This window comes from Cannabis sativa, chromosome 8, assembly GCF_029168945.1.
Source record: "Cannabis sativa cultivar Pink pepper isolate KNU-18-1 chromosome 8, ASM2916894v1, whole genome shotgun sequence".
Taxonomy (NCBI): Eukaryota; Viridiplantae; Streptophyta; class Magnoliopsida; order Rosales; family Cannabaceae; genus Cannabis; species Cannabis sativa.
The window spans coordinates 49220898-49234101 of NC_083608.1; the positions used below are offsets into that span (position 1 = coordinate 49220898).

The window sequence follows — 13204 nt, forward strand, 5'->3', positions numbered from 1 at the left end:
TTGAATTAAATTAAATCTGATTTCTGAATAAAAGAATAAAATTAATATATATTTTCACTTTAGTTCTTTTTTATGCATATTTATAATTTATAATTTAGTACTTCAACCAAATATATATGATAATACTATTCATGTAAATTTTGAAATTTATACACCCTCCAACTTTTATTTTAATATTCACTAGGTATAAAAAAAAAAATTTGGTTATTTATTTTGAAATAGATATTTTGCAAACACTATAAAAAAAAAAAAGAAACAATATTATTCAATTAAAATTTTAGGTTGAATCGCGGAGTTAATTGCTCTTTTTAAAATATTGGCAAAACTGCCTAAGAATGTGCAAGCAGTTGAAATTTATCGACCGTCCACAATATAGAACAACTCAGTCTTTGTACACTATATGGAAACACCACTGCATTGTAGCAAATTGTCGAATACACTCAAATATAATATCGCAGACAGAGTTTTTAGAGAAAACTATTTTTTGTTTTTCTCGGTATGAAAAAGATTTAATTCGTCTATTAATTCAATCACACTATGAAGATCAATGGATTGAAAAATATAACGGGAAGAATTACGTTTTCTGAATTGTGGGGAGCAGTTTCAATTAAACACTTTTCTCAAATGAAATTAAATAATAAAATAAAAATAATTATTTTATTAAATAAATTTTTGCAAAAAAACTCGAGTCGGTAAAATGGCCTGTGTAATGGGTCAATTGTGTCTTCACCCATTTATGTAAGGGAAATTTACAAAAATATTGAAATTTAGATTAATTTTTACAAAAAATATTGGTACACATTTTTTTTTTTTTAAAAAAAATACTGTCGTTTTATAAATACAAAACAGAACAACTAAAAAATAACCGTAGAAGAACATTGAAAACTTAACACAGTATACAGTATAAAACTTACATAATATTTTTAAAAAATATTTCACAATAAAAAGTTAAAAATATAATGTAAATAATCCTTTATAGAAAACTTAGGTTTTATCCCATGCCAAAATTATACCTTACATACTCTTATAATGTCCCATATAGGACTCTACTTATTACACATTTACTATTTTATTTTATAAAAAATTCATTCACTTTGTAAAAGATTCAAACAACGTATATTGCTGATTTTTCGTTTAATTTTTCAATGATCAATCTGACTTTTTAAAATTGCTCGTTTGTTTGTGCTTGCCAGCCAATAGTTCTGGCTGTTTTCGTTTCCACTTTAATGGAGTTTTCACATTAATTAAAAAATAGGGCCTAGATAAAAAAGTCACTCTCTCAATATAAATAATTGACTACTGACTAGTATTAGTTTTGCCTTGAAATTTGTTCAAGAAAATGACATGTAAATTTGGATAAATTATGAACATTCTAATTCTAACAACAAAAATTAGAATTCCAATTCGAGTTGGAACAGCTAACTCATATCCTAATCAGCAGAATTAGCTAATTGGTTATGAATTTTTATCTGAAATAAGATTCTTTTTTTAAATTTATTGCATTTAATCGAATTGTTTTGGTTGTTAAGATTTGGGTTATTGAATTTAATTGCTTTATTCTTCATGATAAGATTATTCTATAAAATTAACATAACAAGGCTATTATTAAGGGAAAAAGCATATATTTTTTATCTAATGGGCATATTTTGTTACCTTTACTCAGTCAAATAACCGGCTTACAACTCATAGCATCAGCCAAAAAAATGAAAATTAAAATAAAATAAATAAAAAAACAAACAAACACAAAAAGGGTTTTTGGATAACATCTTTTACTATATATTAGTTCCAATATTAGCTTTTTTCTGTAACTAAATCCCACATTTATATAAAACCCGATTTTGATTGCTTATTTCAACCATTAAAAATCATATCTTTCTTTTATTTTCAGAGCTTCATTGGCAACAAAATGACCAAAACCACTTTTCTCCTTTGTTTCATCACTCTCTTGGCTTCTTCTTCTGCTCTTCCCTCTGTATCAAAGCACCACAAAGTTGGTTTTTATGAGTTGAAAAAGGGTCATATCTCTGTCAATCTCACCAACTGGGGTGCCACAATTGTTTCTCTTCATCTCCCTGATAGACATGGTTTGTCAATGTTATTTTAATTTTTATGGTTTTTGTCTTCTGGGTATCTGTAACTTTTGATTCTTTGTCAAGTTCTTATAATTTCTTTTGATGGTGTTTATGCTTCTGAGTTTATAATTTATTATTTTTTTTTTGCAGGAAAATTGGATGATGTAGTTCTGGGGTATGATTCAATTGATACTTACAAGGTTAGAAATTAACATTGTTCTTTTCAAAGGAACAACCTTAATTTTCATGAACTTACTCTGATTTAGCAATGTGAAATGTTAAAGATAAGCCTGATTGAATAATACCCTTTTGGAAAAAAAGAGTAAATTTTTCAAACCTACACAAATCTAGTAAAAAAAAAAAAAATTCAAAGCTTTTTTCAAAGATGAATTATGAAAGTGGTTGGAGAATGAGCTCAATAAAATAAAACAATTTGATAACTTTTAGAACATGGGACAAAATTCGTCCTTATTGACTCATCCAGTCAATTATGTTTATTAAAAAACTATTCTTTCGACACATACTTGATTCCATTCCACTGTTTGAATTTGGATCTTATTACAAGTTGATCTCTTGATAATTGAACTTGTGTCCTCACTTCACTCTCATATAGTTTTAAATTTTCTATTTGTTTTTGTGAATGTAACATAGCATAGTCCGTGAAAAAGAAGGTATCAATAGGAACATAGCATCTTGTTCAATTATTCTGAAAATTGCAGGCTTAGATAAATCCAAACAATAATATTGCCATTTGTTTGTGCTATCTAAATTTTGAACATTAGCATAATTGTTCGGTGTTATGTCACTGTTTGTATATCGGGTCTCATTTATTTTACTTTAATAAAAAATATTGAAAACTGCTAACCATTTATAGGGCGTCAATTCATAATGGTTTTAGTGCCTCAAAGCAATGCTTTAATAAAATATATTGCAATGTTTACAGAACGATACAAATTATTTTGGTGCTCTTGTTGGACGAGTTGCTAACCGAATTGGAGGTGCCAAATTTACACTAAATGGGCATACGTACAAACTAGTTGCTAATGAAAAGAAAAACATACTCCATGGTAAGTTTCTTACATCGATTTCTTGAGACGAATCTGTTTAGTACCAGATTTTAGCTTGTTGAAGATGTTAAAACTTCATTTTCAGGTGGGAAAGTAGGATTTAGTGATGTTGCTTGGAAAGTGAAAAGTTACCAAAACAAAGGTCTTGCTCCTCACATTGTGTTCACCTATCACAGTCGTGATGGCGAACAAGGTAAAACCGCCTTTTCTTTTCACTAGTTGTGCTAATCTAACTACCTATACTTTGACACTAAAGATTGAGATTGATAAAAGTAATGTAATTATTTATTTTTACAGGCTTTCCTGGTGATGTACTGGTCACTGCTACCTACACTCTATTTGGGCACGGAAAATTGGCTGTGATCATGACAGCAAAGGCTCTAAACAAGCCTACACCGGTGAATCTTGCTCAGCATACCTATTGGAACCTTGGTGGTCACACCAGTGGCGATATCCTTTCCAATGACATCCAAATCTTCGGTTCCCAAATCACTCCTGTGGACGATGAGCTCATTCCAACCGGGAAAATTCAATCTGTGAAAGGAACACCATTCGATTTCTTGAAACCGCATCCTGTTGGAACCAAAATCAAGGAGCTACCTAAGGGCTATGACATCAACTATGTCCTCGACGGTGTCCCCGAGGGAAAAGAATTGAAAAGAGTGGCTGTTGTGTATGACAAAAAGTCGGGAAGGTCTATGGATCTTTCAACAAATAAGCCTGGTGTTCAGTTCTACACAGGTAACAACATCAAGGATATTAAGGGTAAAGGTGGATTTGTGTATCAAAGTCATGCTGCTCTTTGTTTGGAGACTCAAGCATTTCCTGATTCTGTGAATCACCCCAATTTTCCTTCAACTATTATCAGTCCCGAAGAGCCTTACAAACATGTTATGCTCTTTAAGTTTTCAACCAAAGATCGTCCTAACTTTTCAAGTGTTTGATTTAGAATTATCATATCTTTTTATGAACCCCCTTGAATTACAATAACGATTTGCATTTTGTAATCAAGAGATTGTGTAAAATCTAGGATCAAAGGAATGAATAAATAATGTGAAATGGAGAACTTTACATTATAATGATTGTTCCTAATTATGAGTAACTTTAATACTCATGTAGTGTTTGTTTTATTACTAATACTAATGCATAGAGAAATGCTAAAGGACACCTATGATATTTTAGTGCTCTATAGCAATGCTACTAATATGCACAGTTGCACACATGCATGTTAAATATGAGCAATCAATCCTTTTCTTCTCATTAGAAAAATGCTAAAAGATACCACTAGTGTTTAATATTCTCTTCACTATTATACGGTTATTAGTGTTTTATATAATTTAAGAAAGAATAGACTAAGAATGCTTTTGAAAAATAATAAAAAGTAGATACTTTTTTTGACTGTTTTGTAAAATTATTGATTAGATTATTTGCTTTGTTAAATGATAATTTTGACTCTTTATTCTTTAAAATAGTACAAAATAAATCATGAATTTAACATTTGTCAAATTAAAATTTGATATAATCAAAAGTGTTATACAAGAATAATTATATTTCTGTACTAAAAAATAATTTTAGATTAGTTATATCAAGAAAAACATTTAATTCTAGGTCTATTTTCATTTTGTGTCACTTTGAAAACCACAGCGTCTGAATTGTTATTAAAACCCAGCTATTAAATTCTGATTGCCTACAAAAACTGTAGACTCAGACTCACCGGAAAACAGTAGGCAAATAAACGACATGATAAATGTCGTTAGTTAATTATCGTTTACTTCAAAACGACGTGAAGTTTTTCACTTAAAATAATGTCGTTTGCAATTGTCACGCACTATTAACAGATTTCAAGAGGTAAAAACAGACAAAAACAGAGAAATGGCTCTGCTGAATTCAGCTTCTTTGTTGGGCATCCCCACTAAACTCCCCACCTTCTTCACCACCCCTAAAGGTTTTCCCTTTCGCCTTATAAATTCTTAAGAATGAATTTATTTATTTTATTAAAACATCAAAGCTTCGTATTCCTATTTGTTTACATTGATTAATATTCGCAGATAAATGGAACATTTGCAGATTGATTTCTCCTCAAACTCGTTCATTTCTCACTAGTTGTAGTGTTAAGACAACCCTTTTGGGTGAAGACTCTGGCGCTGTAATGGGTCCTCATACGACGTCGTTTTCGGGGTCGTACGGGCAATCCAAGAGGGTGTGGATATGGACTGAGAACAAGGAGGTTATGACGGCCGCCGTGGAGAGAGGATGGAACACTTTTCTCTTTTCTTCTCAAAGTCGAGAACTTGCCGATGAGTGGTCTTGTAAGCTTAATACCCAGTTGGAGATTTTTGCTAAAATGTTTTGTAGAGGCACGAATTCAAGTTTTTAAATTCTAAATTATGGCAGCAATTGCAGTTATATCTCCTCTATATATTGAAGAGGGAGGGGTTTTTGATAAGGAGAAGAGAAGAGTTGGATCTGTATTTAAGATTTCTAATCCAGGAGAGTTGGAACTACTTCAACCTGAAAATGGGTTGGCAAAGAATGTTGTTGTTGATTTACTAGATTGGCAGGTACCTGGTTTTAGGTAACAAGTATTTTACATTTAAAGATTGATATGCTCTATAGTGGTTTCTATGGAGTTATTCATTTAGATTTAGAGAATCATGTTAGGCGTTGTTAACCTTAATGTAATGCAAAAATTTTGTATAGAAGTTTCATCTTTTGCCTTTGAACATTAATTACATTACTTTGTCAAGTTTCAACATTTTATTTAATGGTGTTATCGATTTAATAGAGCTTTCTAAATTCTTTAAACTTGAATTGGGTTTGACACACTGTTAATTTTTTTACACCTTCCTCTGTTTTTGCGCGAGCAATTGTAAGAAAATGCAAATATTGTAACGCCACTTTCACCTGTCTAGTCTCATACCTACATAATATACACTGGTACGTAACTTTAACTGCTTCCTGAAATGCAAATAGTCTTACAAACCAACATGAGTCTTAACAGCTCATTTTGAGATTACTCCATGCTTAATTTTGGAGTTCTTAAGTGATGAGCTATTAAAAAAAAATGTATCTTATTGATATAGGTAGTACTCATCAATTCATTTAAGTTCTCTTCAACTGTGTAGTCCTATAGGTACACAATTTTAGAATCATCACACTTGACCTTTCCTAAACGATGTGAGATTGCACAACTTACTCCCTCTTTTCCCTTACAGATCACGAGATTCTGACCGTCACACAAATATTTAGTGTTTTGTGGAATGACAACATTAAGGAAACTGTCAAGGCAGAATATTTCATGACAAAGATTTTAGTTTACTATGCTGCAGCACGATAATATGAACCTTCTGTCAATGTCTTTCTTTTTTAACTAAAGTTTTGAAATTTATTTTCTGATTTTGTTTCTTTAGGTAATTCCTGCAGAGAATATTGTTGCAGCATTTCAAGGAAGTGAAAAAACAGTCTTTGCAATCTCAAAAACATTTTCTGAAGCACAACTCTTCCTTGAGGTATATAACCAATGTGCTTGATCAGGGTATGAGTTGAGGCTCACAAAATTAAATCTTAGATTTGCTTTTATACAGAAGCAATGTGCTGTAAATGTTCATTCTTGTTACTGCAGGCCCTCGAGCACGGATTGGGTGGAGTTATTCTCAAAGTTGAGGATACAAAACCTGTTTTTGAGCTAAAGGTAACTTGATTTTTCTGCAAGCATGTCTTAATTACGAAACATGAATTCTTATGTGGTTAATGTCATCAGGAATATCTTGACAGAAGAAATGACTTGAACAACGTATTGAGCTTGACCAAGGCAACTGTAACCCGAGTTGAAGCAGCAGGAATGGGAGATCGAGTTTGTGTTGATCTGTGTACCATCATGAGGCCCGGTGAAGGACTCCTCGTAAGCTTCCGCATGTGTTCATCTGTGTCCAATGCTAATCATAATTTGCAGTCTTTCATTCTCATGAGCATATATACATTATAGGTTGGATCATTTGCTAGAGGGCTGTTCCTTGTTCACTCAGAATGCTTGGAGTCAAATTACATTGCCAGCAGACCATTTCGAGTCAATGCGGTGAATTTTCAAGCTATCATTTGAAAGTGCTTTAAAGTTGTAATTTTCCATCAATCCCTTATTTTAACTGATACATTTTTGAAGTTTGCAGGGACCAGTACATGCCTATGTTGCTATTCCGGGCGAAAAAACATGTTACCTTTCAGAACTAAAATCAGGGAAAGAAGTAATTGTGGTTGACCAGAAGGGCCAGCAACGAAATGCAATTGTTGGAAGAGTAAAAATCGAAACCAGACAACTAATTCTTGTGGAAGCAAAGGTCTGTTTCAAGTAATTATACCATCATTAAATTTAATCTTAAATTATTACATAAGTGTTGGTTTAATTTTGTAGGATTACTCTTCAACAAATTTGTTTAATGTGAGTGTGTTTTGTAACACTTTTTTAATCAGTTTTTATTTTTAATATTAGAAAAGTGATAATATTTTCAGAAAACATGTTCTATAAAACAGTTTTTGCTTTTTAATTTTAAAGTTGAGAATCAAATTTTTAATTAAAAAAATTACTTTCAACAATTTTTAAATGGTTTTTTTTTTTTAATTATAATCTATTTTTATTTTCTTTCATCAATATTTTGGATCCTAGACTAGACCTGACTTAAATAAAAGCAAAAATAAAAGTAGTTACAGAATATATTTTTATTTTTAAAAATAAAATTTAAAAGCAAAAATTTTACTTTTATTTTTGTGATTATAAAAATTAAAAACCAAAAGTGTTATCAAACACCACTTATATTTCTGTCTTTGTTCCGGTTCCAAAAAGCTTAATTTCTAATTTAATTATGGCATGTTGCAGCAAGATTCAGTTGCTCAAACTCATTACAGCATCCTTCTGCAGAATGCAGAGACAGTTGCCTTAGTTTCTTCGTGCCAAGGTTTATTTGTTTCGAATTTCACAACAAAAAACTCTTGTTGGTCATATTTCACTTCCATTAGTAACTTGATGTGTTCTGTTTTCTCACTTTCTTTCAGCAGGAAATGAGGTGGCAAAGGCTATTCCAGTGAGCTCACTAAAAGTTGGAGATGAAGTTGTTTTGAGAGTACAGGGTGGGGCTCGACACACTGGAATAGAAATTGAAGAATTTATTGTCGAAAATTAGGAAAGACATATGGCTTCTTAAGTGAAATTTGAATAAGTTTCAATTAGTTGCACCAGAGAAAAGAAGAAATTTCATTGGAAGGAAGTATTTCCTTATTTTTTTTATTTCTTTTTCATTCTTTGTCCAATGAAGTGTTAAAATGGTAGTGTATAGCTATATTTTAACACACTTATTACTCCAATAATGTTATAAAAAATGTGCTAAATTTAAGTCAGACTAAAAGTTGTGTTAAATTTGGCATAAGATGTAGCATTGTACAAAATTTAATTCACAATAAATGACACTTTTTTATTTACTATATTATCACTAATTATCATGATTTATTACGTCAAAAAAAAAAAAATTATCATGATTCATTGACATTTAAAGTCACTGCATGATAAAAGGGATAGTGCCTCGGTTCAACATTATAAGGAAGTAAAAGACCAACTATTCAGAGCTATTAATCAGAGAGAGTGTTATTGGAAACAGAGATCTAAACAGTTCTGGCTTCGGGAAGGGGATCAGAACAGTAGTTACTTCCACAAGGCGGCTACCATACGGAAACACAACAATCAAATTAATGCTTTGAAGGATGATAATGGAAGTTGGGTAACATGGGAAACTGGTTTGCCTCAAGTGGTTGATAATTATTTTCATGGCTTATTTACTTCGGCTAACACCTCTTGTAATGAAATAATTGATTGTGTGTCGCACATAGTTCCGGATTGGGTGAATGTGGAACTTGGCCATCCGATACAAGAGGAAGAAGTGAAAAAAGCTCTCTTTCAGATGCATCCTGACAAGAGCCCGGGACCCGATGGGATGACCCCTGCTTTCTATCAAAAATGTTGGCCGATTGTCAAAGGAGATGTGGTCCAGTACGTTCGCCAATTCTTTGAAAATGGTGAGTTGAAGGATGAATGTAGTGAAGCCAATGTAGTCCTTATTCCTAAGAAGAAGCATCCGGAATTCATTGCAGACATGAGGCCTATAGCTCTTTGTAATGTATTGTACAAGATCATTACAAAAGTCTTGGTGAATCGAATGAAGCCATTTATGAATTCGTTGATCTCAGAAAATCAGAGTGCATTTATTCCGGGACGATTAATCTCTGACAACGTTATGGTTTCTTTTGAAATCTTGCACTACCTTAAGCGAAAGAGGAAAGGTAAAGAGGGTTACATGGCACTCAAGCTTGACATGAGCAAGGCGTATGACAGAGTCGAATGGTCTTTTCTTGAAGCTATGCTCCGAAAGGTGGGATTTCAAGAAAAATGGGTTCAACTTGTGTTACGTTGTGTCACTTCGGCAAGATACAAAGTTGTGTATGGTAATCATGAAGTTGGCCCAATTATCCCGACAAGAGGAATAAGACAAGGAGATCCACTTTCTCCTTATCTATTTATTCTTTGTGCGGAGGGGTTATCGGCTATTCTAAAGAAGTATGAGCAAAGAGGTTGGATCCATGGTTGCAAAGTTGCAAATGGAGCGCCAAGAATCTCTCATATGTTGTTCGCGGATGATAGCTATTTGTACTGTAAAGCAACTGAAAATGAAGCCTCTCGAATCAAGGAGGTGCTCCAAAAGTTTGAAAATGCTTCGGGCCAAAAAGTTAATTTTACTAAATCATCCATATTTTTTAGTGCCAACACGGAGGAGGGGGTGAAACAGAGACTTTGTCAGAGTTTATCTATGAGAACTGCTCCGGATGGTAGTTTCTATTTAGGACTGCCAAGTTCTATGGGCCGAAACAAGAATGCATCTTTGGGATATCTGAAGGAGAAGGTTCGGAAAAGGCTGCAAGGTTGGGGAACTAAGTTTATCTCTCGTGCGGGGAAAGAAGTATTGATAAAAGCTGTAGCTCAGGCTCTTCCAAGCTATGCTATGAATGTTTTCCTAATCCCTCTTGAAACTACTAGGGAAATGGAAAGTTTAATAGCAAAATACTGGTGGCAATCCTCATCTACAACCAGCTCGGGTATACACTGGATGTCATGGAAAAGGTTGTGTCAACACAAGTCAAAAGGAGGTATGAATTTTCGAAACTTAAGAGACTTCAATGTGGCACTTTTGGGCAAACAATGTTGGCGTCTATTAATCAATCAAGATTCCTTAGTGTCAAGGGTTTTCAAAGCCAGATATTATCCCAATGGTACTTTCACTTCGGCCTCCCTAGGTCCCAACCCAAGCTATGTGTGGAGGAGCATACTAGAGGCTCAAAAGCTAATGGCTTACGGGGTTCGTTGGCAGGTTGGCGATGGTAATTCTATCCCTGTTTTAGGTGAAGCTTGGCTCCCTGATGAAACTAATCCGAGAATTATGTCTAACCATCCAAGTCTTATGAGCGCAAAAGTTACAAATCTGATGAAACAAGGCAGTTTTGAATGGGACGAGGAGCTGTTGAATGACTTGTTTGAGCCAAGAGATCGTGATTTGATTCTACAAATTCCTCTTGATTCCTCTATTACTAGAGATTGTTTGATGTGGTCGAGAGAACTCTCGGGTGTGTATACTGTCAAGAGTGCATATCGACTACTGCAGGAGCTCAAAGGTGAGAGGGATCTGCTAGAGACAGCCGAGAACAAGTTTTGGAAACAATTTTGGAGTCTCAAACTTCCCCCAAAAATGAAAAACCTGGTGTGGAGAGCGGGAAGTGGCTGTCTACCAACAATGCTACAGCTTTGTTTTAAGCATGTACCAGTGGAAGCTCGCTGTCCCATCTGCTCTGGTGAAGATGAGTCCACTTTGCATGCACTTGTTACCTGTACTGCTGCAAAGAGGTGCTGGGACAGAGTAGGAATAGGCACTGTAGTGCAGCAGGAGGATACATTTCTGGTTTGGTGCATTAACAGTTTTCGGCTGCTGGAAAAAGAAAAAAAAGAGTTGCTGGTGGCTTTGTGTTGGTCGATTTGGAATGCGAGAAATGACAAGGTGTGGCAAAATAAAAGAGTTGAAGCGGATAGCATTGTTTCGTCAGCAAAAACCTTCCTTAACCAATGGAAAAACGCACAAGATTCAGTCATTGAAACTACATTTTCGGGTTCTTTAGCCGAGGATGCTGCTGTGTGTTGGGCGCCTCCTATTGCTAATAGTGTTAAGATAAATGTTGACGCGGCTATGTTCAATGAAAACCGCCAATTTGGAGTTGGTTTAGTTGCTCGAGATATGCAAGGAGTACTAATTGAAGCCTGCACTAAACTCTTCCAAGGCCAAGTTTCTCCTGCTACAGCCGAAGCCATGGGAATAAGAGAAGTACTAAGCTGGATCAAGAAAAAACGATGGACAAATGTGTGTATTGAGACAGATTGTTTACAAGTGATCCAAGCCTTACGAAGCACAATTGAGATGAGATCCATGTTTGGTCAAGTGGTGAATGTTTGTAAGGATATGCTTAAATTTTTAAATGATGTTAGTATTTATTTTGTAAGACGATCAGCTAATATGGTGGCTCATAGCTTTGCCCGAGCCTCTTTATTCTATCCTGATTGCACTTTCAGTTTGGAGTCTGTTCCAACTGATTTGTTACCTATTTTGGTAGCTGAGATGGTTATTTAATAAAATTATTTCCATTCAAACAAAAAAAAAAAAAATTTTACTTTGCCATATAATAATAATAATAATATTTTTTATATATTCTTAATAAAAATATTAAAAGACCATCAATCATAATTATTACTTATTTTATGCTTTAGTTTTTATCTTAAGAAAATGCAAAGATGCCTCAAGAAAGTTAGAGAATAAGGGCTTGTTTGGCATGGTTTTTTGTTTTTTGTTTTAAAAAATGAGAACAAAAAATAGTAAGCTTTCAAAAAAAAAAAAAAAGGGCTAATTAGCAATTTTTCCCCTCGAACTTTGACATGTACTAAATCATGCCCCCTGAACTTTTTTGGTTGTTAAAAATTCTCCCTGAATTATTAAGATTATTAGATTTAAGAACTTTTGTCTAATTTTAGTAAAAAAATTCTAACATGGATGAAAGTTTAGGGGGCATGATTTAGTACATATCAAAGTTTGAGGGGCGTGATTTGGTAAATATTAAAGTCTGGGGAGCATGGTTTAGTACATAAACAATTACTGAAACAGTAAAATTGAATGAAATCAGACAAAAGTCCTTAAATCTAACAATTTCAATAGTTCAGGGGAAATTTTTAACGGCAAAAAAAGTTCAGACATGATTTGGTATATGTCAAAGTTCGGGAGAAAAATTTAATAATTAACCAAAAAAAAAAAATGGATCCCAAACCTAGACCTCAACCTCAGCTCTAACTTGGATGCGAACCTCGTCTCTGGAACCGACTCGACCTGGCCCTAAACCTGACCCTTGATCCGAAAAACTAGCCTCAGACCAAGACTCAAACCCTAAACTCAGCACAGTCCTAGACCTAAACCTAAACCCGAACACCAACCTTCGGCCCCTGGAGAGAGAGAGGCAAAAAAATTGATGAGAGAGATAAAGTGAAGAAAAAGTATATAGTAACAAAAAATCAATTATGTTTTAAATAATAAACAACAATTTGTCGTTCTTATAATTTTTATTTTTTGTAACTTTATTTTTTAAAAATATGGCAAAAACACGCTTAATTGTTCTTAAAAAATAGTTTTTTATTTTCTCTTTCTTTTTGTTTAAAAATATTTTTTAAAAAAATTATAATGTCAAACATGCACTAAAATTTTAAAGTTGTAGCTAATGATGTACTCATCTTCTATTTTCCCTTCACATCCAAAATAATATCTACAAATTATAAAAGAAAGGATTAGTAACAAATATTTAAGAATGATTAGTAACTAAGAAACTAAGCACAATTTATTCAATTCAAATTTAAACTAATAATACTACTTTCCTACCAAACTACCATTCACTAAACCTTAAACTAATAAAAACTAGTGTACGACTAAATTAAATATAATT

The 13204-nt window shown here is 33.3% G+C and overlaps 2 protein-coding genes across 5 annotated transcripts; both read left to right on the forward strand.

The window, feature by feature from the left end:
- Window positions 1-1698: 1698 nt before the first annotated feature.
- On the forward strand, window positions 1699-4215 carry LOC115700389 (uncharacterized). Its single transcript, XM_030627948.2, has 5 exons — window positions 1699-2084; window positions 2223-2272; window positions 3016-3139; window positions 3225-3332; window positions 3437-4215. Exons 1-5 carry the CDS (start codon window positions 1907-1909, stop codon window positions 4081-4083), a joined length of 1107 nt encoding a protein of 368 aa, XP_030483808.2. The 5' UTR covers window positions 1699-1906; the 3' UTR covers window positions 4084-4215.
- Window positions 4216-4894: 679 nt separating this feature from the next.
- On the forward strand, window positions 4895-8535 carry LOC115700681 (uncharacterized). Of its 4 annotated transcripts, none has more exons than XM_030628302.2 (10): window positions 4895-5084; window positions 5188-5448; window positions 5534-5700; window positions 6550-6648; window positions 6762-6830; window positions 6900-7040; window positions 7125-7214; window positions 7306-7473; window positions 8010-8088; window positions 8186-8535. In XM_030628302.2, exons 1-10 carry the CDS (start codon window positions 5012-5014, stop codon window positions 8311-8313), a joined length of 1275 nt encoding a protein of 424 aa, XP_030484162.1. In that variant the 5' UTR covers window positions 4895-5011; the 3' UTR covers window positions 8314-8535. The 4 variants fall into 4 exon arrangements, with proteins under 4 accessions (XP_030484162.1, XP_030484163.1, XP_030484164.1 ...); XM_030628303.2 differs by having other exon boundaries at window positions 8189-8535; XM_030628304.2 differs by having other exon boundaries at window positions 4912-5084; window positions 5543-5700.
- The last annotated feature ends 4669 nt before the right edge of the window (window positions 8536-13204 follow it).

Excerpts from the sequence above, each read along its gene's own strand:
- LOC115700389 (XM_030627948.2), top strand. The coding sequence starts at position 1,907 with ATGACCAAAACCACTTTTCTCCTTTGTTTCATCACTCTCTTGGCTTCT. Across the intron at positions 2,085-2,222 it reads TCATCTCCCTGATAGACATG|GAAAATTGGATGATGTAGTT; the intron begins GTTTGTCAATGT and ends TTTTTTTTGCAG. Across the intron at positions 2,273-3,015 it reads ATTCAATTGATACTTACAAG|AACGATACAAATTATTTTGG; the intron begins GTTAGAAATTAA and ends CAATGTTTACAG.
- LOC115700681 (XM_030628302.2), top strand. The coding sequence starts at position 5,012 with ATGGCTCTGCTGAATTCAGCTTCTTTGTTGGGCATCCCCACTAAACTC. Across the intron at positions 5,449-5,533 it reads ACTTGCCGATGAGTGGTCTT|CAATTGCAGTTATATCTCCT; the intron begins GTAAGCTTAATA and ends AAATTATGGCAG. Across the intron at positions 6,831-6,899 it reads AACCTGTTTTTGAGCTAAAG|GAATATCTTGACAGAAGAAA; the intron begins GTAACTTGATTT and ends TAATGTCATCAG.